The sequence below is a fragment of the Buteo buteo genome, chromosome 15, assembly GCF_964188355.1.
Source record: "Buteo buteo chromosome 15, bButBut1.hap1.1, whole genome shotgun sequence".
Classification (NCBI taxonomy): Eukaryota; Metazoa; Chordata; class Aves; order Accipitriformes; family Accipitridae; genus Buteo; species Buteo buteo.
The window spans coordinates 7,016,030-7,042,733 of record NC_134185.1 but is presented as its reverse complement, the minus strand read 5'-3'; the positions used below and the strand labels follow the sequence as shown (position 1 = coordinate 7,042,733).

The 26,704-nt window shown below is 38.2% G+C and overlaps 1 protein-coding gene across 1 annotated transcript in view; it reads left to right on the top strand.

Moving 5' to 3' along the window:
- The window catches only part of IMPG1 (interphotoreceptor matrix proteoglycan 1), a 59,356-nt gene that overhangs the window by 21,149 nt on the left and 11,503 nt on the right, over positions 1–26,704 (top strand). The window contains exons 6-12 of the mRNA XM_075046350.1: positions 227–318; positions 1,524–1,670; positions 4,723–4,781; positions 5,968–5,988; positions 7,379–7,632; positions 9,038–9,114; positions 9,611–10,148. Of these exons, the coding sequence (XP_074902451.1) occupies positions 227–318; positions 1,524–1,670; positions 4,723–4,781; positions 5,968–5,988; positions 7,379–7,632; positions 9,038–9,114; positions 9,611–10,148 (1,188 nt within the window). The remainder of the gene's footprint in view (positions 1–226; positions 319–1,523; positions 1,671–4,722; positions 4,782–5,967; positions 5,989–7,378; positions 7,633–9,037; positions 9,115–9,610; positions 10,149–26,704) is intronic.

Here is a 26,704-nt window from a genome sequence, read left to right as displayed (position 1 = left end):
GCTACTGATCTTTTGACTTGGAAAGAAAGGCCGTCTATTGTATAAAAAGTAGCAGCTTTACCCATGCCATAAGTCATGACCACCTTTCACTGGCGCAGGCTTACACTCAAACACATCCTCCATAGGGAAAGCTTCTCCAGTGAGCTGACACCTGTCCGGCAGAGAAAGGGGAAGATTTTTGATGTGCAAACCTGTTCTTGCCTGATTTTACTTTAAACCCCTCCAGGCTCCCCTGGCACATCCTTCTCTCCATATGCACCAGTACCTAACGGCACACTGCTCAACGAAATTGTTAACGACACGAAGACTCCTGTGAAGGTGAGGGCAGCCTATTTTTCTATCCCAGTTTTTCACTCACCTCTTCTTTTTGAGCTCAGCTAGCAGAAAAGAGGGGGAAGCCTTATAAACACTTTGTGCTTATAAACCATGAGTGCTCCCCTCTGTTACTGCTAGTAGGACCAAAGGGTTTTATTAGCATCTGTTTTGGACTGGAATAGTGCATGATGTTTCTTGCGTACACGGTAGAAGGTATAAAAATACGGCAACCAGCTTTTAGGCAGAGTCTATATCCTTTTAACGAGGGGCCCATTGCCTGTTTTGCGCCATTTTGTCACCTCATTCTTCATTAAATAATGTAAAAATGCATACCTTCTGAGCTTTCCACAGCACAGGGGATAGGACTGGACCTTCTTGCCTTTTTCTTGCCAGCCAGCCAGCTGTCAAAGCGAGGATCTCTGCTGACGTCTCCTCAGAGCAGCCACGCAGCGTGGCACGGGGGGACACCCCCTCCCTCCACGGGCCTACAGCAGCTACCACAGGCCACGGGTTATGTCTGAGGGAGGGGTGGGGGCCATAGGAAGGGCTGTTATTTTCCCTGTCCTGGCTGCTGTGCCTGGGGGTGGCAGGGAGGCGGCCCTGGTCTCAGCAGAGCTGTGTGGCTTCAGGGAACCTTCCAGAACGTCCATCTGCAGAGAGACTGAGGCCTCACCAGGGCCCGAGGCCTCACCAGGGCCCAAGGCCTCACCAGGGCCTGAGGCCTCAGCAGGGCCCAAGGCCTCAGCAGGGCCCGAGGCCTCACCAGGGCCCGAGGCCTCACCAGGGCCTGAGGCCTCACCAGGGCCTGAGGCCTCACCAGGGCCCGAGGCCTCAGCAGGGCCCGAGGCCTCACCAGGGCCCAAGGCCTCACCAGGGCCTGAGGCCTCACCAGGGCAGACCCCTCTGCTGAAGGAGCCCCAGGTGGGAGCTGACCCCTTGCCTTTCCCCTCTGCTTTGCTCTTTATCACTTTCATTTATGCATATCAAAGGCGACTCTCAAGTCACAGTAATAGAACCCTGTTTGCAAAGGCAGAAGAATTAAGCCAACAGATGTGGCTAGGAACCCTTGCCTTTTGTAGGATATGGTTCTGAAAGCTATTTTGGGGACGAGCGTAAAAGGAAACCCTTCTACCTTATAAAATACTGAAATGTGGAGAAAAAAAATCATTTTATTTGTCCCCTTTTTTGCCTCTCCTCTTCTTTTCCAGGAGCTGGGAACAAACACAGTCCCAGAACTGCCTGTGGAGCAAATGGTAGAATTCAGTGTCACTCTCACTGATCAGGAATACACAGCTGAACTTAATGATCCCAACTCCCCACAGTACCGACAGCTAGCTGCCAAATTTCAGCTGCAGGTAAGGAGGCTGAGTGAATGCCAAAATGTTGGCTTTGTACCTTGGCTGAGATTCATGATATGAAACTACCTTCACCATGAAACAGAATTAGAATCTACTGCCCTCACTTGAAATAGATAATTCCTGTTGTCTCAAGACGTTCAGTTTTCCTTCATGTATAGTCAGCTTTTCCCCTTGTTTAGGCCATCTGTTCAGCCACCAACCTAAAAAGCCAACGTCTTTTGTCAGCAGCAGAGCCTCAGATAACTAATGAACAGAGTAACTTTAGGAATATCATTCGGGCTTAATCAGGAATTCATGAACAGTACTTTGTCATAATTTAATTTCTACAATAAACCTAATGAGAAATGTAATATAAATGTTAAAGTAATTAGCTACTGTTGTCTGAACTATTCTTCAAAGGACTTCCAGACATTTTGTTGTGCATTACCATAGTTTCTGTAAGAACTGGAACATCTGTGGTGTTTCCATATAATTAATAATATTAACTGAATGTTCAGCTATCAATTTAATAGATAGCGGTTAATGACTTGAGGCTCCCAAAAGGTTTTCTTAGTAAAATTAACTAAAGCTTCTCATCAGTTTCATGAGCATTCCTTAGTGCAAGCTATTTCACTATCCTGGTTCAGTTTCAGATATGCATAGAAAAATGGTGAAGGATGTGTTGGCAGAGCTGATAAAAAGTAGCTTCTCTGGAGAGTTCCAGTATTATCCTCAAACAGAACTGCCTGCAGACTTTGTTTACTACACGTACAATGATGTAATTCAGCAATCTGACTTTTAAGTTATTTCATTAATTGGAGGGGGAGAAATGCAAAGTTTCTTGATTGTTAAATTATTTTCCATTGTCATCAAATCTTATCTGTCACTTTAAAGAGTCCAAAGCTGTTCTTGACATGCAATGTTGAATAGAAAATTATTTGTAGTACGGCACCATGAAATACACCTGACATTCTTTCACACAGATAGGTCACGGCGAAGGCAGAGGGCAACCTTGATACAAGACAGTTTTACAAGTGTACACAAAGAGTGAGAGTGAGGAGGTTGGATTCAGAATTAAAACCTCATCCAGCTACATAAGCTCCTGTACAAATTCCAGAGAAGCTTTTGCGAAGGTTGAGGCCGTGGAGTTCCAAGCTCAGTTTCTAATTTATTCCAGGACATGTCAAGAGGGAAGAGTTACGGCAGACATTACAGTGCAGATGTTCAGAAGTACATCTGTATACCACAACATACATTTAAAATCACATGAGAAACAGAATACAGATTCAGATGCGTATGCTACTCAGTAAATGGAGATTCATTTGGGAAAAGTAGGAAATAGGAAGCTACATATGTGCATACAGTTAAAAGAAAACATCAACTTCATTATGATATAAACAGAACCAAGAAGAGACTGAACAGAGCCCTTGCCAACAGTTAGCTGGCAGAACATGGCTAAAAGGGGATTCAGTCACCTAAACATGGATATCTGGTGCCATTTCAGGTGCCCCAGATTATCAAATACATCTGCAAGGGCCTCTCAAATATGAGAGAGCTGCACCCTTTTGAACCAGCAACTGAGCAGAAGATGACCTTAAGGCATCTAAAATTATAGTTCTTGCTTAAATTTGGGGAAATTAATTGCATCCTACTGATTTAGGCCCTTAATCTCTGTTACTTTAAGTGAGAGTTAGTCACATGAATAACATTTAAAACCTTCCCACAGTCTAATTGGTACTTCCCCCCCCCTTTTACTAAGTCAGACAAACTCAAAATGAAGTATTAACCTCAGCTCCTTTCCTACTGTCCTCTTGCGAGAGATGGGCAAGGGGAGTGTAGATGACAGGCCATTTTCTGCATTAGACGTTATCTTCTTTTCTGTTTGCTGCAATGAAAAAGATATCTAGGCTTATACAGTGTGGCTGATACCTGGTATTGTGGTAACATACTGATCTTCTGCTACTTCTTCCTCACTTAACCTACATTAGAGATGCAGAGAAAGCTGTGGGTCTGACCACCCATTCCCTACCAGTTCTGACAAACTCTCATGCGTGAATGAATGATTTTTAAATGTATGCTGGGTTTGTACAGAACCATATAGCTAAGGTAGAGGAAAGATTGCCACATTAGTTCACATCCTTTTTAAGTGACATGCTGAATTAAAAGGACCTCATTCCTCAAAAGGCTTTTTCACTTCTTTTCAAGTGCTCAATTCCCTCAACTCCTCAGGGTTTGCTTGCAGATAAAAGGCTTAGACGATGGGTTGCCTGGTACTTAACAGGACCAGGAAGTGAATCAGAAAGGAACTGTGGAACTGTGTGTTTAAAAACCCCTTTACTCTGACATAGTAGATGTACATGAAATATTTCATTTGACTTAGCTGCATAAATGTTGCTATAATTGAAAAAGACTAAAAGATCAATCATCTGGATCTCAAAACATTGTTAATTCTTGAGGTGCTGATAAAAACACTTATCCTAAAGCCTGAAAAATGTATACAGAGTTCACCTTTTCTGCTCATTGTTTCTCCTTCATATTGTCTCTTCTTTTCAAAACCATGTACAATTGTTTACATTAGAATTAAAAAATATATGAAGTTATTCTATTTGTACAACACAGTTAAAACTGTTTAATTTATAAATGATTTGTCAAATAATCTAAATTCATCTGCATTTGTTTACTATTTCTAAAATATTAACAATTTACAGTAAGGTAACTTGAATCACAAAATTATTCATGAACCAAAACTGCTGAAAATGAGAAAACCATTTGATTCCTGTTGTTTGACTTGGTCTATTATGAACTAGATAACCACTGATTTACATAATTACATTACTAAAAAAAGCTATATTTTGTACTTCATTTTGCCTATTAACAGGTAGTACAGGCATCATATACAAACCAAATATAGTGTTTAGGTTGAGCAATGATGATACCACAAAGAGGGCAGTTGAGACTGTTCCCTAAAGCTCTTTCTTAAATATGAAAAATATTGTCTAGGTAGTCAACCTGTGCTTGCTTTTTAGTGGTAGAACTTACACTGAATTAATGATTTTATGGTTTTCTCCAGATGCAAAAAATATTCGAGAAACTTCCAGGATTCAAAGAAATCCGCGTGTTAGGATTTAAGTAAGTAAGAAAATGGGACTCATTTTTCTATTGGCTATTAGGATTCTCCTCTTCCTTCTTTCCCTCCAACATGAAGAGACCTATATAATAGTGGGGTGTGTATTGCTATAAACAGAAAATAGTTTTCTGGAAACAACACAGAGTCAATATGGAGAGAAGTGCAAACACATCCTCAGTAATATTTAATACATGTTGAAGAACATTCATATCGCAATGCAATTTTAGACAAGAGCATACCTCTTCCCAGCTTTCCTCTCTGCAAAATTGCTGGGGAAAAGGAGAGAGAAGAGCAAAATAAATAGAGTGAAAAGTAGTTGCTTACCTTTTGATAATGAAAGTAAGAAAACAAAAAGCTGGTTACTGCAGAACAAGCAGAGAGAATCTGTAGTAGTATCTCTTAGTTACAACTTGCAATAACTAACCTCTTTCAGTTGTGACTCCATGAGATCTGGGATCCCTTTCTGTTTAGTATCTTGGTCTTAGGAGCTGATATGAAAGTATATTCACCAGTGTGGAAGACCAGGATTGCTTCCCATCATCTAGTAATTTAGTTATCTCCTGAGAGTTACAGATCAGCAAAGACAGTGTTGCTGTCCATTCTCCCTTAGCCATATTGCTACATATATTAGCAGCATTTCCCACAGGGCAATATGGAAGGACAGCATCAGAGATATGCTAGATAATTCATGAGGGAAAATAACAGGGCATTATTTACAGAAGGTCAACATAGGCCTGTCTTCCAGAGGTAATTAATAGCTCAAGTTACCCCTGTGATTAGGATCTGAGTAGGCACCATGTGTGGTAACAGTAATAGTTGCTACTACTGCCACAGGTGTTCATTGCCACCATAAAGATATAGATTAACAATGACAGTGTTCAAATTGCACCATTTGTAGTGGGAAATAGGAAAGCAGGTATTTCAAAGTATCAAGGAAAAGTAAAATTCCTGTTTCCCCACTCAAAACATGGATATTCCCATTGTTTGGAAGACAAAAAGTGAAATGATGGAGAGTAGGCTGTCATTTTCACACAGACATAAAAATTATAGACCACACATAGAAGATAAGATAAATTGTCAAAAGATGTTTCTGATGTACGACTGATTGATTTACCCATATACATGAATCTTTGTTTTTCTTTCTTTTGCAATCCTTTATCCCACCCTTTCTTCTGTGATGAAATGAAGACAGAAGAAGGAGAAAGATGGGTAATTTGTCTGTAATTGATTATGAAGATTAATCATTTTGTAGACTATTAAATGTACATAGATATATCAGTAAATGTTCTTTATCTTGATGTGACAAAGTGAATTGATTTGTGTTCTGCCAAGTATAAAATCTGTGATGTAAAGCAGAAAGGACAGCTTTTACCTTAATCTGAAATGTTCACATAATCAAATTTTGTCAGGATCTCTCTGAAGGAAAGAAAATTGTTTGACCTAAGAAAATTCACATTCGGATGACAAAAGACCTTTATCAGTCATAAACCGAAAGTGGAAAAAAAAATAGGGAAACTTCATATTTAAATTTTCATTTTTGATCTGCTGTTTCCTAGCTGTATTCCCATATACACATTATCTTCAATAAGTATGTAGAATTTGATTTGTTATCTCCATTATCAGGCCAGATAGAATTATCAGACCAGTTACTAGCTTGATAAAATGCAGGGAGCTTTTGACTGGCAATACAAACAGCTACAGAGTCTGTTGTTGCATAAAAGTGCTGCTGGGAATAATTTGTCTAGCAGTTCCCAGAATTTCTCTTTTACTTGTAGTTTAAAAGAAAGAATTGTCTAATGCTTTTCCCAAATTCTTGCAATGTCATATAAATATAAATACATAGCACATACTAGATAAAGTGAAATTCCTTTCTTCAGTTACTTGATATTACAAAAAGCAACATAGTGGAGTACAAATGTTTTACAATGTACTCATTATTTTTCATTTTCATTAGGTGAATTTAGCATTTATGAAAAGTGATGTATAAATAATGGTGAAAATTTGAGACTTCTGTTAAACAAGTACATCTAGGGAGAAGCTATACCCATTCATTTGGCCTTGGAAAAGCTAACTCCCATTGTGAAAAGTTATTTGCTTGCCACATTAGCTAACTTTCATGCTGTTCTTCAAAAAAGAGTAAAAAATTGCCCCAGATGTGATAGGATTTTTTCTTATCTGTAGTTTTATGAACTGTCTAATCCCTTTTCATAGGTTCCTGCATAATTAAGAGGTGATTATGGCTTCTAGTAATCCCAGCATGCATTTATGACTGTTTGAACTAATAGTCAATGGCTTCAAACTATATTACCAGTTCTACAGGTCTCCGAGTAGTCAGATTAAACTGGATTATGTTAGAACATTTTTATAATTTTCTTCAATATTGGAACTTTTATTAAAAATTATGCATAGAAAAAAAGGGTTAGGTATAGCAAAAGTAATTTGAAGATGACAGTCTCATTAGAAAAAAGTATATTTGCATTATTTTTACAGAAGATAATATGTTACAGTTGCATATATTTTTGTTTGTTTGTTTGTAAAATCGGTTCTCAGCCAGCAACTGATTTTGCTGCACTGGGCATTTTACATCTTCCCCTTGCAGATCAAGCAGCACTATAGCACGATATGTGGTAAACTTTGAGAGAGATGGCTCAGAAACCAAAAGCACAGCGGATGACATCTCAACTATCGGATCTAATAAGGTTGAAAATGAAAAAATTCCACTTTCTCCAAAGGAAGAGAGGGAGATATCAGCAACTAAACTGACAGTAACAGACCTTCAGCAACTGGTTGCCATAGCACTCCACGAAGACCAGTCCCTGCCAATGGACCTTGGAACACTTCAGTTTACTGATGGTCAGTAGGCGAGCTGATGCCTAGCACAAGTCTGAACCTTGCCCTTTCAAACCAATGCAAGTTCAGTAAGGTCTCCTTTGCTTCTCTAACAGATTGTTTACATTTGATGTATCCCATTCTCCTAAGTGTTGCATAGCATCCAATGGATACACAGATCTAAGTTAAATTTTAGAGCAAAATGTGTGTTTATAATATTTTGCACACTAAGACAGATAAGAGGAGAAAAAAAAACAACCCAGAATATTCACGATATCATTTTAATTTCCCAGTATGGACAGTCTCCTTTAATAAGACAAAAAGTGAAGGCTTTCTCTAATACAAATTTAGCTTTCTGAAAGCTAAGTCTTAATTGTAAGCAAGCTATCGAACCTCCCAGTGAAGTCAGAGAGACAGACACCTTAAAGAGCATTAGATGCTAAGCTAAAATCAGTGGTGTGAAACACACTGTGAAGGTGTGTTTTGCTCTCTGAAACACAGAGGGAATGTAGATGGCAAGCTGGGTGCAAAGACCTCCAGCAGAGGGTTGAAAGGCTGCATCCTTTTTAGTAATCCAGATAATAAATATCACCTTCTAGTCCATCAATGATTTTTTCAAAGCAAGCATAAGCCCTAGTTTTGGGGAGGTGGGTTAAAAATGGGCAAAATAATTTAAAATGTTTTTTCATATGTATATTTACCAAAACAATCTTAAAACATACACCAACTTTTAGCTACATTGTTTCATTTACAAACAAACAGCATTTTCTAGCAAAAAAAAAATAATTAATTAACTAATACTTTCTGTAAGAATAAAATGTCATATTTTAATGTAGATTGAAAGTCCCAAGAAAAAATTTCATGGATATAGAACACTTTAATAATAGCTATTTTAATTGACTTTTTCCCACTAGATATTTTTAATAACCAGTTTTAGAAAAACAGCTTACTTGCAAGTATGTCTAAAGAGGTCCTCTGGGGGGGTGAAGGGAGCAACTGGGCACTAAAGCCAAAACACTGAGAGTGACAATGGTGTGGACTCTGGGTAAAACTGGAAAGAATTTAGGCTTAATGAACGACACAATATAATGAGTCATCATAGCCCATGTGGATTTAACTGAGTGATTCACAGTTCAGCTGATTTTAAGCATTCATCCATGGTTCAGCTCTCTGCAGACCTATCCCATTTATACTAAATAAAGAGTACAAAGAATACTGCATATAAAATTCCTGTTTTCCTTATAATTGCCAGTTTAAATGGAAATTTATGCCTCTTTCTTCTTAACATGGATTTTTAAAAGTATTTTTTTGATGGAGAATAGTTTTAATACTGTTTTTTACTAAGTTTATGTGTCTTGACCAGTTTTCAGTATGCCACTGCTTAAATATTGTGCTCACTCTTTCTAATTTTTTTTTCCTCACCCCCCAGAATCTGTTATACCACCTAGTGATTTTGATAATGATATCCAGGCCATGGTCACTATTCCTCTGGCAGGCCCTGATTTGGTAAGTTAATAATGGTTGTTATATTTATCTATTTCTCCATGAGAAATGAAATTGAACAGTGTTAAGTTGTACAGAAATACACAGAAAAGGGCTCTTTTATGCCAAAATATGTATCTGTCTTTTATAAATGCTCTAAGGATGAATGTTGTGTTCTTATACTGCAACAGAGATACTGTTTAGAGCATTTACGGGTGAATATTACTGCTTGATTACCTTTTCCAGTTTTAATTATAAAATAAACAATGTCTTACCAGTTCAGTAGTACATCTTCATGACAGGAGAGCAATTGACAGGGATAGTGAAAGTCATCTTTTGACCATTTTTAAAATTACAGGCAATGTGATTAGGATCCCATGCACTTGCCAAACATTTTATACATCCCATGACTTCATGCTGAGTTAGCTGTTTGCAAGCACCTGTGACTAAAGATTATTGGCCTTTTTAGCAATGAAAGTTAAACATAATAATGAAAGCTGCTTTTTAAAAACTTTTTCAGGAGGACTCCATGAGTGTGGAACTCCCACTAGGTTACCCCAGCCCAGCAACAGTGGACGGAACAGGAGACATCTTGGTCAATGAATTTACAACTGGAATCCCTGTGCTAAGTGGAGACATTGATGCCCCTGAAGACTTTAATAATTTTGTTTCATCTGAACCTGTGTTCCCTACCAAACCCTCCAGAGAACCATTTCAGGACAAATCTCCTGCAGACACAGGAGATATCACTACTGGCCACCAAAGTTTCACAGTGCCTTTTGATGCTCTGGGTAGCACTAGCAGTCCTCCAAAACCAGAGGATTCCTATTTGCCTCCTCCAGCAGATGATTCTGCTAGCAATGACTTAATCACTGATGGCTATGAGTCTCCAATGGAGCAGGCTACCACACTGGCAGTTTATACCACAGGTAGCTTTACTCCACTTAATTTCCTGCAAGCTGGAGATGAGCATAGTGAAGCTGAGGAGAAGAAACAACTGACTGATATAACAGAACCACCTTTCAAGGAAGCTGATCAAGATAGCCTGTCTGGACAAGGTAAGACACAAAAGATTTTTTCCATAAGAGACAGTAGGAAAGATCCAGTTGTTATGACACATAGAGTCATGTATAAGTACAGTAAGCATTCCTTTCAGTTGTGACAGAATTTTTTCTGGACCAGCAACGGTAAAAAATTTACATTTCTGATGCCCACTTCAGGAAAATCCTAATGTACCTGACTTCAAGTTTGTCAAAGAAAAAAAAACAACACACAACCCAACAACAAATGCCTGAGGATAAGGCACTCTTTGTACGGGATATTATGGTAAAAAACCAAAAGGGCAGAGCAAAAAGACATGTCAGGGAAAAAGAAAAGAAGGAAATCCCAGGCTAACACAAAAAATTTTGGTATTTAAAACATGGAAGGTAAATTACTTTGGGTTCTACAAACAGACATGGATGATAGCAGCAAGAGTATCAGGAAATTATTCCAAGCAAAGAGTACCATGGCTCAGAAAAGTTTACATATCTACAGGTCTGATGAATGTGAAAAACTTTTTAAAATTTCTGTTTTCCATGTTTGTTTATTCAGTTTTATCCATACAGTAAAGTTTTTTAGAGGTGCCCAGATATATGAGAAAAAAACATAGTATATCAAAAAAGTGTACACATACATATGTCTGGGTGGAGGAAATGTCCGTATAATTTAGCTTTTAAAATGAAAAATACATTGTAGACATGTTTCCCACAGTTACCAGAAAAGTGTTGACCCTGCAGCTGAAAAAAGTTCAAACAAAGATAGTAGGGTCAGCTTTAGGGCACCAGCAAATTGGGCTTTCCCGTAGAACAGCAAAATGTCAGTAAGGCTGCTGCCTCCATCACCTCCGTCAGTGGTTTGGAAAGCCATGCTTGACACTGCAGAGAACTATGGTGTGCGGGTAACTGGATTGTGTCGGACAGCAGCCTCCACTGGCAAAGCAGCAAGAGCCATGGTTCCTGCCGTTGCCCTCCATCTGTCCCAGCTCTTTTCTGCTCCCTCTCCTGCTCCCTGACCTGGCCTCACCATCTTAGCGTTAGGTCAGTAAACTTTAATTTTACTTACACTTCTTAGAAGCCTGTACTAGCTGTGTAAGATGCAAGAGGTCACTACAAACACATGGGATGAATTAGTTCTTGGATGAATATTCAGGTGTGCTTTGTCTCCAATTTTTGACTGACCCTCTCAACAGAAAAGCAGAGGGCAGATAAGAACTTCACAGGAATTAGCAGGATTCTCTGAAGTCCCCACGTAGTCTCTAAGCAATAATAAAAAATCTGTGGAGAAAAAAAAAAACAAATTCAGGGCAAAATTCCCACAATATACATTAGCTTGCATAGCCACACTCAGTGTTTCTGGATCCCCAAGAATGTCATCCTCAAAGCTTGTAAGTTTGCTCCCTGTTTCAGGAAAGTCCCCTGCTCCCATAGGAGGCTCTACTCTGTCCCTGTTCCACCAGCTACCTCCTTGCTCAGTCCTTGGGCTTTCATGTCCCAACCTGCACTCCAGAAGCATCTTGGAGTGAGCATAATGAACCCTCCTCCCCCTTTCAAGATGTTCTTCCTGACCCAGCATCCCCAGAAACAGCATCCCTGCTTCCCGGCCACATCCTGTAAGGCCAACAGGCAATGTTTGCATAGCTGATTGGAAACACCCCACTGCATGGTGATAACATCCTTCACAATGGGCCCACACAGCAGAAATGTGAGAGGGGAGGAATGCCCATGTAGTGTACTGTCTATAGTATTGTTCTTTCTGGATCCAGTAAATAACAAGATCAGAATTTTAAAGAATGTAAAAGCTGCCATTTGGGATCATACAGTGATCAGCCCTGGACAGGGAAGAGCACAGCATATTCCATGGTCATATTGTTGCACCTGGTAGTTTCTGTACCAAAATAAAAACTTCCCATTCTATAGTCTTGCCTTTATACACAGAGTTCTGAAGTGAGAGAGGCAAATACTTTGTGATTAGCAGAGTGACTTAAAGATTAGAAAAGCACTTCTTGTATGAATCAATTGTCAAATGTTCCTGAAAATAAAGTTTATGATGAAAAGCGTTAAACACAACTATTTTCAAATGCATGCTGAGAAGTCTTGTAGCGCTACTGATAAAAGCACAGCATACCTTCAAATAACAGTACAGCATACCTTTAAATAACATTCATTATAACTGTGGAAAGTGTTATATTTGGGGGGGGGGGGAGTCATATGCATTTTTCATTCTATTCACTCATTGGGTTAGGGATTTAATGTCATAAAAAAACACATAAAGCCACATATCTATTTTGCAATTTGCTAAATAGCTGAAAAACCTTGTAGCCTAACAGCTCCAAATGACTGAAGAGAAGAAGCAGAGGGTATTTGATTCACCAAAAATGCACAGCAACTTATGCTGAAGATACTAGTTCCATTCTTTCTCTTCAGATCTAAAACTGTAAAGAATTTGTTTATTGCAGTTTATTACAGTTACTGCCTGACTGTTTTTTCAGTGGATGTGAGGAAGGATACAGGAGATGGACCTCTCTCTGGCCCCAAGGTTCAAGCTTGCTTGATCATTCCCCAATGACAGTGTAGGACCACAGTTCATTTGACTCTTGCACAGGCTCTGATACCTTGGTTCAAAAGGGGGATTTGGTTCTGTGTTTCTAAATGATCCTCAGAGACACTTCACTGCATAGTTTAATGAATTTCAATGTCATCAGGCAAATACCAGGACCAAAGGAAATTTTAGGAAGGATAATACAAATGGAAAGTTCACCACTTACTTACTAACACAGATTTCTTCAACAAATTTTTCTCATATAATTTGAAATTCAGTTAAAAAATACATAAAGGATTTTCTTCTTCCTAAAGCCATTATTGGCTGTGCCCACAGAGCATGGAATTGTTCTTTTAAAGAGATGTGGATCTTCTGTAAGTGCAGGTTTGATCCTGAAAGCACCTGGTATTGACCCTTTAAACACTACTTCAAGAATTTATTTGTTGCACATTTGCTTTGGAACCTGTCAATCTGCAAAACAGAACAAACTGTCTAGAGCTATAAAAAAAAAGCTTCCCCAAAATAAGGCCCACTGTCTTGTTCCTCCTTGTTGAACACAAGTTATGTCTAAGACAAGCACTAGAATGTAAGAATTCCATCATTATCTCTGCAGCTGAGTAGCAGGAGAAAAATAATTGTTCCCTGTCTCAAAAGAAGGGCTGTCATGTTAGTAATGACACAAAGCTGTATTCTATTTGCTTAAAACCTTATAGTACACAAAATATATCGCATGCTTAATAGAAGAGACATGTTGAAAATATATCTTCTGAGTTCTTAAAAGAGTAATTAGTGTATATGCTTTAAAACTTTTTCTCTTTTTATAGCTTTTTAAAATTCTGGCAGTCCTGTGTACAGCATTCCCTCTATTCTTTTATTTCCCTAGATGTTGCATTTTTAATAGGAACTGGTAGAATTTGATCTGGAAATTCAGGACTTAACAACATTTATGACAGAAGTTTTATTAAAGTCAACAATAACTATGATATTAATTTTAATATGGCAAGCAGAATTCCTCACTAGCAGGTACAGAATTTTTCACACTTTGTGCCTGGCTGCATCTCATAGCTGCATTTCTGAGTACTCTTTAAAAAAACCCAAACTTTTAACTGTTGCTGGTGTGAAAGAGCAGGAACTACTCAGACGGTGTTGTATGAGTTTGGACAGAGGGTTAGGGTCTAAACAGTTGCCTGCAATTCTACTACATTAATTTCCAGCCATTTCCCCACCCTACGGTCCAGAAGATGGAGCAAGTTTTCTTCATCACATGTTTAAAACTTTAAATTCACTCTTCTTTACCATGAAAGGAAGAGGTGGCTACCAGAAATAACATAGTCTGAGATTCTTTTAGGTATCCCCATCAGCTATATGTTTTGCAGATGGACTTTATTGCATTGGTTATCACATGTGTGCAACTACAGGCTGAACATTATTACAGACTCCTGAATATTTAATGTCTACAACCTATGCCAACTACTTCAATTGTGCTTACCTGAGGTCACTGAGAAAAGCAATAAAAAAAATTCTTTCACAGCTCCCAAAAAGATAATCAGACTCAGGCTCACACACACAAATATAAACGTCTGCATACAACATCTAGGGAAAGAAGAGTAAAAAACAGGTGAGGGACGAGGAGTTGAACTAACAAGAGGTGTCCTTTTAAGCCATACAGGATAGGATTTGTCAGGCTTGGGCAGCCAAGGGGGAGGAATGAGCCAGGAGCAGGTGTGATGCTTCTTTCAGCTGGTACTGTGCTCATTCTGGAGTGGTGATGCTGTCCATGGGCAGTAATGAGCAGGCTAGTGATGATTAGACACTTGCTGGCCAACCAGCAGTTACTCCAGCCCTTGAAGTAGCCCAGAACTACTAGGAAGATGCTAAGCTGTCTTTAAAGTAAGACTAACCTTTTAATTTCAAATTCTGGTTTGAGATTTCCCAATAGAATTAAGAGAAAAACCCTGGTACAAATTTCCAGACCTCTTACTGAAAAGTTCTGAAATGCCTGGTTCAGATGTCGTGGTTTAAACATTCGACTACTCCAAAATGTTAATTTTTGCTGTAGCACCTTCAAAATCTAGGCTGTTTCCATTTACAACCAGTGCAAAACTGCTTTTTTCTACTGTCTGAGATGATACCTGTTCACTGTTCTCTAGCATTCCTCTTTCTTCCTCATATTTTTTCCCCCTCTGATGAGTTAACTCATCAGTATCTCTTCTGTATGGTTAAATTTCTTCTCCCTTTCTTTGCAGTCTTCCTGTGACTCTACCTAAAATAGTATGACCATTCAGAAAGGAAGAGACTTGTGTAACATATTAGACAGATTGTTATTTCAAAAACCAAGAAAATTTCAGCAGTAAAACAAATGCAAATAAATGTATTAACAGATAACAGAGTCCTTGAAGTCTGCAACAACAATAATGATATACTTTTGCTTCCTAAACAGTAAGAAGAATTTTAATTTGTATTTGTATTAATTGTAGCTACTAATAAATCATACAATCCAGGTAAATGGTTATCCCAAAATCCTGACCATCATGGAGGAAGCATTATTTCTGGAGAAGTTATTCCAGAAACATAGGACAAAATAAAGCTAGCAGTAAAATACTTCAGCTATTCTGTTGTACTACACCTCAGTCTGACCAGCCTGGATCACCCTCAAGCTCTCAAGAAAGATTCTGAGAGAAGAAGACTCTGCAGGGTGTATCAGAGAGTTTTTTTCTGTGAGAAAAAAATACTGATGAGTAGATGGTGGTCATATCTCTGTATGTGTAACTGATAAAAGCCTCATTAATTTCTATAATTGCTCTCATGTTGACACAGTCTTGTTGTGAGTGGTCCTCTTTAACGTATTACTCCTGCCCAACAGTTAATTTGGTTGTGCACTCCTCACTCATTATTTCTAAGCAATTTCTAGAAAAACTCAGTTGTCTGGATGTTTGGGGATTCTTTCTGCCTCTGGTTCATCCCCAGCTGCCTAAGCACCATCTGTGCTTAGCATAGATTTTCTGTTTGGGATAACTAGCCTTGTCATGGAAGAGAAAACCCCATTAATTCTTGCAAGAATCACTGCGGATGTTCCCAGGACTGGAATTCACCCGTTTTTTGTGCCAGGAACGCTCACCGTTTTTTTCACATCGATGGTTATACAGGGTAAGAACTCCTCTGTTTCTTTACATGTTTTTCTGTTTTTCTTATGTTTTCTTTGACCATAAACTGACAGGATTTTCTCAATATTCTCCCCCATCAGCTTCTCTCTGTGCCTTTTCACTTGTCGCTTGCCACTTCAGATGTGCATAGAATGCTTTTCATGGAGGTGCTGCTTCAGTCTGATGCTTGAAGTGAACAGGTAGGTCTAGCTGTCATTTTCTCAAGTGTTATATATGATATTGATTAGCCTAAAAGTTATCTGTGAATTGAAGATGAGGCTGAATGCAAAAGTTTCAGCAGCCCCATATTAGGATACATCAGATTTAAGAAAAAGTTCATAGTGTGTTCATTGTTGTGATAAAATTAAAATTGCATACTCGGAGTACTACAGGTATCTTGAAGAGTCATAAATGTATTATAGTAAGTGATTAGTATATGGCCAAAAATTAATGAAAGCCTGCTGCTCAGCCATCTCTGTGCTGGGAACAGCAGGAGCAACCTGAATAGAACAAAACCTGCATCACATCTTCAAAAGGTACTTAACAAAGCTAAAATGAAATGACTAATCCAAGCAAAAAGGTACGAGAGAAACAGAGTACTATCTATTTTCCCCATTTAACACATCACTTTTTTAAATTATTAAGCTATCCAATCACTCCAGTTCAGTTTTACTTTAAGGTTAAGCTTTGCTTCCTTCAAATATGATTTCTTATTCATGCCCCCCCAAATAGGCAATATAAATGCATGCTAACCAAAATAAGTGAAACTTTACTTTATATGCAATTGGTAATTCGAATGACTCATTGAAATTACTGTGTGAAGTACAGAAAACAATTTATACTTCTGCTAAGAAAATTTGCTTATCCAATGGCAAATCTTCTGAGCCACTTGTACAGTGGAAAAATGTAACACTTCATTTTCCACCTATATAGATAGTAGGAAGATATACCTCCGTGCTCTGCCACTTGTTCACTCACACTTTTTACTCTTAAGTCTCTTCTGCGGACACAGGCGCACATTGCTGTCCCATTGTTTCCACATGTGGACACCTGGACCAGATGCTCATACGCTACACACACACTTGGGGTTTCTCTCTCACACAGTCATCACTGTATATTGCTAGTCAACTCCATCGCTCTTGCAGATAATTCTCATGTAACTCACATGCGCCCTTTTAGACTCTTAAAGCTAACCATCCTTCAGTACCTCTGTTTCCTAAATGCTCTCACTTCTCCTATAATTAGCATTCCCCTGATGCTTGTCCCCTTCCATGTTCAATGCTTTTTCACTCCAAACTAATCATCTCCCTCCCTCCAAATTCACCATAATACTGCTGACTTTTAAAATCACTCCACTAGTAAAAGCTTAAGCTTTTCGTTGGTTGCAGGCAGCCCTCCACTATGAGTAAGGCATAACATATGTAATACAGGCTTTCATACATTTCAGTCTCAGATCCCATCTTGTGTCAAAACAAAACCTTTTCTGCCTGCATGCAGAGACAAGATCTAAAGCTGAAAAATGGGAAAGTTCTCTCGCCTGCTGCCTAGAAAGACAGAAGCAGCCACAAAGGCTGTAGAGTCTCAGAGAGGAGGAGGGAAGGAGTACTTGCCACACGGTAACCCTGAAAACCTGACCAGCCTCCAACCCACCCATAATTCATCTTTGTTACTGTGCACGAAGGAGCTCTCCCTCCAGGAGGGACATGTAGCTCTTGCTGCATGTGGTCTAATTGCACTTTGTTCCAGAAAATGAATTTTCTGTAGAACTAAAGGGCTAAAAACTTCTTTGAGGAAGTTTACAGTCTTCAGACACAATCACAGTATTTCCAATCCTCTAACAAAAACAGAATATAAAAAGGCAGAAACAAGTTCAGAATTTGAAGAGCCAGTATCACAAATAACTTTAATATATTAATGCCCTGAATAAAATCATTTAAAAACCTGTGACCAATGCAGTAGTAAAATAAGAAAAATATTTTAAAACAAATAATACAGACTTTTGGGCTAGGGGTATAAGATTACCCTTTGCCAGGTCATAAATGGATGAAACTAATGAAGTTTACATGTCATGTAGTCCAGCTGGAACAAATATCAGGTAAAGTGGCACTGCCGAGACTAACATGCCCTAAATAATGCATTTCCCTCACTCATTAAAAATCCTTGGTCTTGCTAGAAATGCTGGCTTCGAGAAATAATGTGTTATGATCAAATGGCACTAAAATTTTGATTTTCTAAAATTATTACAGTCCTCTCTTTGGGGCATTCACTGTCCTTCCAGCATAAGAAAGTCCATCTGAGCTGAGCCTGGAATTTTCAATAGTCAGTTCCTTGTTAGGAGATAACTCATGCCACCTGCATTAGACTAGGCAAGTTGTAACTTGGGTGTTCTGAATCACATCTCTGGATGGAGTTTTATATCTCTATCTACAGAGAGGGCTTGGCCTTCCAACTTTGATTCTCTTGGCCATACCTGAGATGCCTCACATAGGTGGCATTGATGTTAGTATCAATTTACTTAAGCTGCTTGTTCTTCAGTTTGAAAGATGCCATAATATTTAAAACTAACAAACAAAAATACATAAAAATCTTAAATGGAGGCAAACTTGCAATAATGTTTATACTAAATTTAATGGGGTTTGTGTTTGTGAAAGCCTAGAATGTGCAGAACTCCTGCCAGGATAGATCTCATATATTTGTGCATTGCAATTTTAAAAAAAAAAAAAAGGAAGGAAAAAAAGGGGGGGGGTGTCAGACTTCTGGTTGAAGTTAACATGCATTTTTTCAATAAGTTCATAACATTGTTTTCTCAATGTAACTTTATAGAAAGACATATAGAGGAAAGGACTAAACACAATTTCAAGCAATGATACCCAGGTGTAAATTAGAAGGAGGCAGAAGTTTTATTCTGTAGAATGGCAAGATCATCATATGCATCAGTACGAACATGATTAAACCAAGCCTGTATGTGAAACAATTAATTTCTTGTTCATTTTATTGCATTTACATGTTTACATTTCTTTTTTCATTCTTCCCCAGTTGGTGGATTTTTTTTTTAATTAAAGTATTGTAGAATACAATACTTGTAGAATAGTGGTGCCAATAACAGATAACTGAGTTTACAGTCAACATTTTATATATGGCCAAACATTCCTTTAATAACCATCTTTACTGCCATGCAATTTGGAATGATGGGCTTTCAAGCAGAGTGGGAGGAGGGTGTTGTTGGCATAGCAAAACCTGTCAGGGATTGACTTAGAAAACAAGAAGTATTATTCACGAATGGCATCTTCGTACCCAAGGATTTCAGTTCCTAAGCTCTACCTTTCAATAAAGCTTGCCATTGTTTTGATTTATTTTGCTAGAGATCAGAAGGAATGAATTTGCAAAAAAACTGCAACAGTAATACGTTTCAGTCCTTTCCCCTAAATGTATATGTAGCCTAGAGCAGTGGCTGAAGACCTGGCTAAATTTGTCTTAGATCATTAAGATAAGGCCAAAGTTGCATTCTCATCCCTATTAAATATCTTATTCCCCATTTCAGAATTAGACACTAACTGACAGTCTAAAGTGAAACAATAAAAATCAAAATTATGCTGAACAGTTCTTGAGGAATCTCACAATATGCCTATGCCTACATGATACTGCAAAGCTCTAATAAAGAAAAAAAGTAGAGTGGCTTGAGGAGAATGCAAGCCTGAAAGCATCAGGACACACAACTTCACTGGCGATACATGGCAGGGCAGAAGAGAATACACACAGCGTCAGCTGCGATTACAAAAAAAAAAATTTTTTTCTTCTTGCAATCCAGTTTTCACCCCTCTTATTGACAAGTGCTTTTTAAATTATTCTAAGAAGGTTTGTATTAGTTATACTTAGATTTTCTTTCATGCGGAGGGAGGAGGGTAGATTGTAGACGACTAACTAGTTATTTTTCCCTTGTTTTAGTTTTCCATTATATCTGTAAGTTCTATGAGTAGTTACTCTTTCTTTTTGTTACAGTAACAAATAAAGTTTCATGTTTCTATTATCACCACCACTCAACAACAGTTAAAAAAGGTAAATGAAATCCATGTACCTTAATCCAAATGTTTTATGTGAGAACATTCCCAAATATTTATTTAAATGTAATTTTTTGAGAAACTAGCCTGTGTCTTAAGACTTCTGCTTCCCAATGTTATATGAAGGTCTCTTAGGGAATATCAGAGCAAACATACAGTTAAAGGCTGTATTGTGTAGTTATTGCTGGGTTTAACACTTAAACTGCCTGCTCCCTGACAACAGTGCTCTGGCTGTTATGAGCCTCTTAGATTCAGAATCCAATCACGGTGGATGGATTTAACAAGCCAAGTCAGCGCTAAGGCATCTGGCCCAAAGTCATTATCAATATCACTAAAATTGAAATGTATTCTTACAATGCAACATAGTATAAAACCAGCATGATCTTCCCAATTAAATATCTCCTTCCACCTCTCAGAGAGTCACTTGTTCCATTTCAAAACTATGAGAAAAATCAGAATACCTACATCCAGGGGACAACCATTTAGGAGAATAAAATACTCCTCATTCTGTGACTTTTATTCCATTAATTCCATGGTTTTCACATACAAATGACTATATAGGATGAAAAAAAAAGTGTATCCAGTCTTTTCATTTTTCTTGACAAGTCTTAAATTATTCATCTGATGACAAGATTTTGAGAGAGCCATGGGTTTTAACTTTCTAATTTCTTGTTTGTCTTTTCTGTTTTTAGGTCCTTGGGTCAACATATTATTTGAATGTATATCGTGTGACTTCTATTTTGTTTTTACCGTTTTGCAAACTAATAAACTTCAATACCACAAAACTGTCTGGTGGTCCCATCACCTACCAAAAATTTACTCTTTTTTTTCCTATCACACAGTTGAGAAAAATAGAGAAAGTGGGCAGGGATTTGGAGGGTACTTTCAATTCTGAAGGATAGGTATTGTAAACTGTCAGATTTTGTTTCTAATCATTCTAAAGTAAAATAAATCAAAACCAGTATTCCAGGTTCTCCACTTGGGGTGCTCCAAAATCGTTACAGTGGCACACAGGAGTATTTGCAACATTTAGATGGATGCTTCTTTATGTTTCCAGGTGTTTGTAAAGCTTTAGGTTATTTCCACACAGATTTCATTATTTTGAACTCATGAAATAAATTTTTCAAATTTAATTGTAGAACAGTCAACAACAGGAATAAGAACTGTTAATCCTCCTGAAGCTATGCTTTTAAGCGAGATGTTTGTTTTTCAGCTTTGATTCTATTCCTTTGTAGAAGTGTATTCATATTTGCGAATTCACTGTTTCTCAGTTTTGCTTCGCTATTTAATTCATTGATGTGAATACCAATCAAGTCCAGACTTCTCAGTTTAGCATGGTATCTTACCTGTTTAAGATATATTTTAACATTATTTTACTACGGTAGCAAATAGTGCAGACTTCAATAGAAAATAGCATACAATAAATAATATTCACAGCAGCCTCTGGTATTTTTAACATGTTTCCATTGTAAATGTACTTACTAATTCCCTTACTTCAGAAGACTATTCTAATCTCAGTTGAATTATTTCTTTAGCAAGGACTTTAATCAGAAAACTGACTTTTAGAGTGCTTGAGCACTAGTATGGCATTTTTTCTGGCAATCTCAGCAGCTGATGATGTACAGGTTCTGTAAATGGTAAAAAGTGACTTGTCATGTTATGGAAATAACGTACCACTGACCTACTGTCCATACAAGGTATCTAATTATACACCTGTCTGTAGAGTATTCTTATAATATGCAGGAATATTGCCTCGATATCCAACTTTCTAATCCCTTAATTACGAGTGTGAATACTGCTAACTGCCTAAAGCAATTAATATGGAAATACTGACTTTTCTTCTGCTGTACTCAGAAGAGTGCAGAGGCAAATGGATATTTCTGCATCTTTTCCTTACCTTAACTCAGAGAGGCAGAACAGTCACCGTAACCAGGTGCAGCAGCTCTTGAAGTCGGTGGAGTGGTTGTTGTGGGATGATGGTTCAGAGCCAGATTTAACAGATTATCATTGACTGCTCTCCAGTCTCTTTTCCGCAGGTTCTTCCATTGCATAGTTTCAGTGCAAAATGAAGTCAAACACTGCTACTTAGCACTTTGGGGATGCTTTAAAGACCAGATATTCCTGTATTGTTCAAAGTACTTACGTGTTTCTGAAATACTTAATCCTCTAGAACTGCTGAAACATGAGAATGCTGAAGATAGTCATTGAAATTTAATGGTCAAGTCTCTCAGTATATGAATTTGGCCCAGGTCTATAAAGTAAGCCTGCCCAATTAGTTGTATATCTGTTATATTTCCACCTGTTGCACTTAAATGACTACTTTGAAGCTGAAAAAGTTTTAAAAAATCATATATTAAATGTATTTATTGCATTATTTCAAAGTGTTGAAGAAAAGGGCTTATTCAAAAAACATGCAAAAAGCTTTAATGAGAAAACTATTAGCAGATAGCTAATTGAAGTAAATGAAGTCCTTAATGAGACAGAAAATGGCAAGCTGAATTACTATTTTTCAGCCATGCATTGGCCAATGCATGTGAAAATTATAATCAAAGGAAAAATTAATTTGTAATAGCACAAGAAACTGATATTTCAGAGGACACTTACAGGTACAGTGACCAAACACATGAAATTGCTAAATGCATATGTGACTGCCTTTTGCTACTGACTGACTTCCATGAAAGCTAAGGGAGCTTTCATTTCCCAAGCAGAGATGGCTCAATGAAAATATTAACCCTCAGACATTCCATAAAGGGAATTCTTTCTCTATATGGAAGTAAAAGTAGTCAGGGCTTGGCCCTGATTTACTCTAAATCTTTATGCATCTTTGAAGAACAAGTGAAGAATTCTTTGCTTTTAAGTTGTTTCTTCAGTCATTGCAGAAGTATATGATACTACTGACATCCAAAAAAAGCAATCATGGTAAAGATCCCAAAGTGAGATGAGGTCCATGTCATAACTCTGTTTGGGAGCAAACGTGTTCCAGATCAAACACACAGTCTGTTGACCTGGTCAAATTACTCAGCTAAGCATGAAAGTCAGTAAAACGAGGTTGTCCAGATTGTCCAGTTGTAACCAAATAGATGCCAGTGTGTGGAACCCAACTAAAGAAGCAGCCTTGGGAGATTTTTTCATAATGAACTTACGCAAGATTAGTAAACTGTAGTTACTCAACACCCTGAATTTTGCGGTGTTTTAGCTTTTCAGGTCTTGATTTTGCAAATTTTATGTTATCCTCTTAGTTTTCAGAGTGTAAGGTAGAACTGAATTGTTCTGAGAGTGAGAGATGATTATCATTACTAAGTAGTATCTTACTGGAGTACAAAATCCCCCCCCTGTGACATCATGTCAGAATGACATTATTTGCATCTTTGGTGGTGAGAACATGATGATGAAGCACAGCTGCAAAGTATGAAAATTTTCAGAATAAACTGAAGGCTTCTTAAGTTACACAGAGAACTATGTGGTACTGGGGCTAGAGCCGTGGCTATCAGGCTGCTCTGTGAAAAATTAGACTCCTCAAAATTTTTCAGCCAGGATGCTAAAGAGGAAAAGTCAAGAGCTACAAGAATTTTTAGGACTGGAGATGGTGAAGAGATGGGGTTTGCTCCCAGTGAAATGAGGTTCACTGAAGTCAGTGGAGAAGGGGTTCTGTTGGTTACACTGGACACTGGACCTGGCTTCTGAGGAGTTCATCTAGACAGACAGAATGACAGCCATAGATCATTCTGGCTTTTATGGCTTGGCCTTACAGTTAAAAAGGCAAACGTAATCAGTAATTATGTGCTGCAAGACATTTGTTGTGACATGTTAGGTTAATGATCCTCTTCCCTTAATTCTCTTAATCCTCATCTTACTTGTGCCCTAGTTAAAAAAGAAAGACCTCAAGCACAAATTCGGCACTATCAATTTTCTTGTATACAACAGTCCTGCATCCAAGGATTTTGTGGCATTTCAGGCACCAACAAATACATAGATATGAATCCAGCTACTTGCTGTAGCAATCCATCTGGTATTTATATCAGCAGAGCTGCCCATAAAGAGATTCTTAGCCTGCATTACAAACCAATCTCTTAATTGCACACTTTTTTCCTTTGTTATTTTCTTCAGCCAGCATATATACAAATACATACATGTACATTGTAATACCGTAACTTTCATGTACAGAACAATATCTGCCAGTGGACTTGGAAAATTCATGCATTGCCAATAGGCAATGTCAGTGCTTATTAAGCTCATGAATGAAATTAAATGCCAGACCCTCTTAATGTATAACTTTCTGCATCTGCTTATTAATGCAAACCTACTAGAAAAATTTTTCATGACAATTTGACCTTTCTCAAACAATAATTCCTTATTCATGGTCAATTAGGAGGGTTTCCCTCACTTAAAAAAATAGAAGAGGACAAACTAATTAGATACCTAAAATAAAGTTGTTGAAATGGCAGTTGATTTTTTCTGATAAGTCAAATCTATGTATTTTACTCCCTCAGTTGCGAATACATGCCTGCATGCAGCACTCTTTTTACAAAGATTTAATATAGCAATGCTCCCAGGAAATTGCCTCTTAATTTAGTGTTTACACATCTTTGCCAAGAGCAGTTTAATTTTAGATATAAAACTCTTCTCAGTACAAGATTGTCCTGCCTTGTCCATGTAATACAAAAAAACATCTGGAGAGTTCAGTAAATATCTTTGTGGGAGGGTAAGTGGTGGCTGAGAGTTAGAGTTGAGTTTTTTTATTGCTGACAGCAGTTTTTAATTCCACGCCATTTTTTAACCTTCAATATGGTTACTCTGGGGTTATATTTGAGTTCAGCATCTTATTTCGTGCTCTCTGCAGGTTTCCTACACCTGAATGATAGTGCTGTGGACCAAACTGTGTGCTGAAATGAAATATGCTGAGCTAAGAATATCTAACTCTTCAGTGTTTGTGCTTTTAGAGGTTTCATAAAATAATTGCCTATGTTTTTTCTAGCCTTCTGCTGTAAAAATCTCATCTACAAGGCAAACTGGGTGATGTATTACAAATAATTGCTTTATGATGAACCAGTTTAAGTGCATTTTGTGTTCCATTTCAAAATTATTTTTATATATATATATGTGCTTATAGAATCATAGAATCATCATAGAATGGTTTAGGTTGGAAGGGGCCTTTAAAGGTCACCTAGTCCAACCCCCCTGCAGTGAGCAGGGACATGTTCAACTCGATCAGGTTGCTCAGAGCCCTGTCCAGCCTGACCTTCAATGTTTCCAGGGATGGAGCATCTGCCACCTCTCAGGGCAACCTCTTCCAGTGATTCAATACCCTCATTGTAAAAAATTTCTTCTTTATATCTAGTCTGAAAACCAATATATATTGGTTTTATATATAAAAGCAATATTTTAAATGCAAAGGTGGGTTTTTTTCATCCCACATATCTAGGTCCTCTTTGTTTCATCCATAGTTTTTAACTCCTTAGGGTTGATTTTTATCAAAGGCTCATGTAGACAATGGAAAAGCTTGGCAAAACCAGTTGCAGATCATTTTACTGCTGATTTCAACATGTCTCTTGTGTAGGCATGTCTTGCAGCAGTAACATGACAGGGGTTAGACAAAGTGCAACCAGCAGAAGGGGCCAGTAACCCCTGGGTTCAGGACTGGCACTGTGGTTCAGTAAGCACTCAGCAGCCTTTAAGGTGAGCCCGTTTCCTTTCACACTGCAAGGGACTAACACCACCTCTGTAGTCAGTCACTGTCTATCTCAGCTGGAGAGACAGTGACTGATAAATAAAACTTGGCAGCTTATGAAAACAGGTGATACATGCACAGAGATCATCTTGGTATGCCCTCAAGGCCTTTTAAGTTACTTTGCTTGCAATAAGAGGATGCCAGAAGACCATTATAGTCTCTGTATAACCTATATATATATACATATATATATATACAAACATACACAGCTGTATGCTTAATGTGTACTATATGTATGGTTAATCTGCTTCATACTTGCTGCAATTTCAAAGCCATTTCAGTTCTTTTTTTTCTCCTGTACTTACCTCTTTCTAAAATACAATCTGCCTAACAAATGCCATCGCGATCATATGCTTGAGTGTTTGTTGTCATGCTGAGAGAAGGTTGCTCTGCGGAGCTGCAGGTTCATCCCATCAGTAGATCATCCTGCATTAATGCCTCAAGCACTAATGCTAAGAAATCTGTTCTGAGTTCCCTTAACTAATAAGTGACTCTCACTCCTTATCAGCGTAACAAGTAACAGCAAGAGCTTTGTAAACAGAGAACACCACTAGGCTTTGTTTTTCTAATCTGTCCATATCCTTGATTACACAAGAAACACAAGGACATGACAAGAGAAAAGCACCTCAAGTTCTCAATGAAGCCTTAGGGCATCGAGCTGTGGTGCAGCATTTGGTGTTACATCCTGCATGCACAACCCCAGTTCCACACAGCACTTACTCACTTTGTTATTCTCTTTTGGCTACTCTCTAGGACTGTAGGGACTGGGACTGTAGCCCTTGTATTATACTGTCAGCAGTGCAAATTACGTATCACAACAGATAAAAGGAGACTGTACAACTAGTTTAAATGGGAATTCGCTGCACCCACATCATGGTCCCGTTGTGCTTCCAGGTCACGACAGTCTGGCCTTGCAGTATGTTAGAATGCAGCACCTGGTCTTTTTCTGCATCCCATCCAACAGAGATGCTTCATATTAGCAGCGTACTTCAGAGTCTTTTCCAGAATCACCAGTACTCTAAGTTTGCTTGTTATTTTGTACCCTTCGGTCATGAACAGCCACTGGGGATGTGGGAGGGAGGTGGGAGGAGCTCATCATGTGAAAG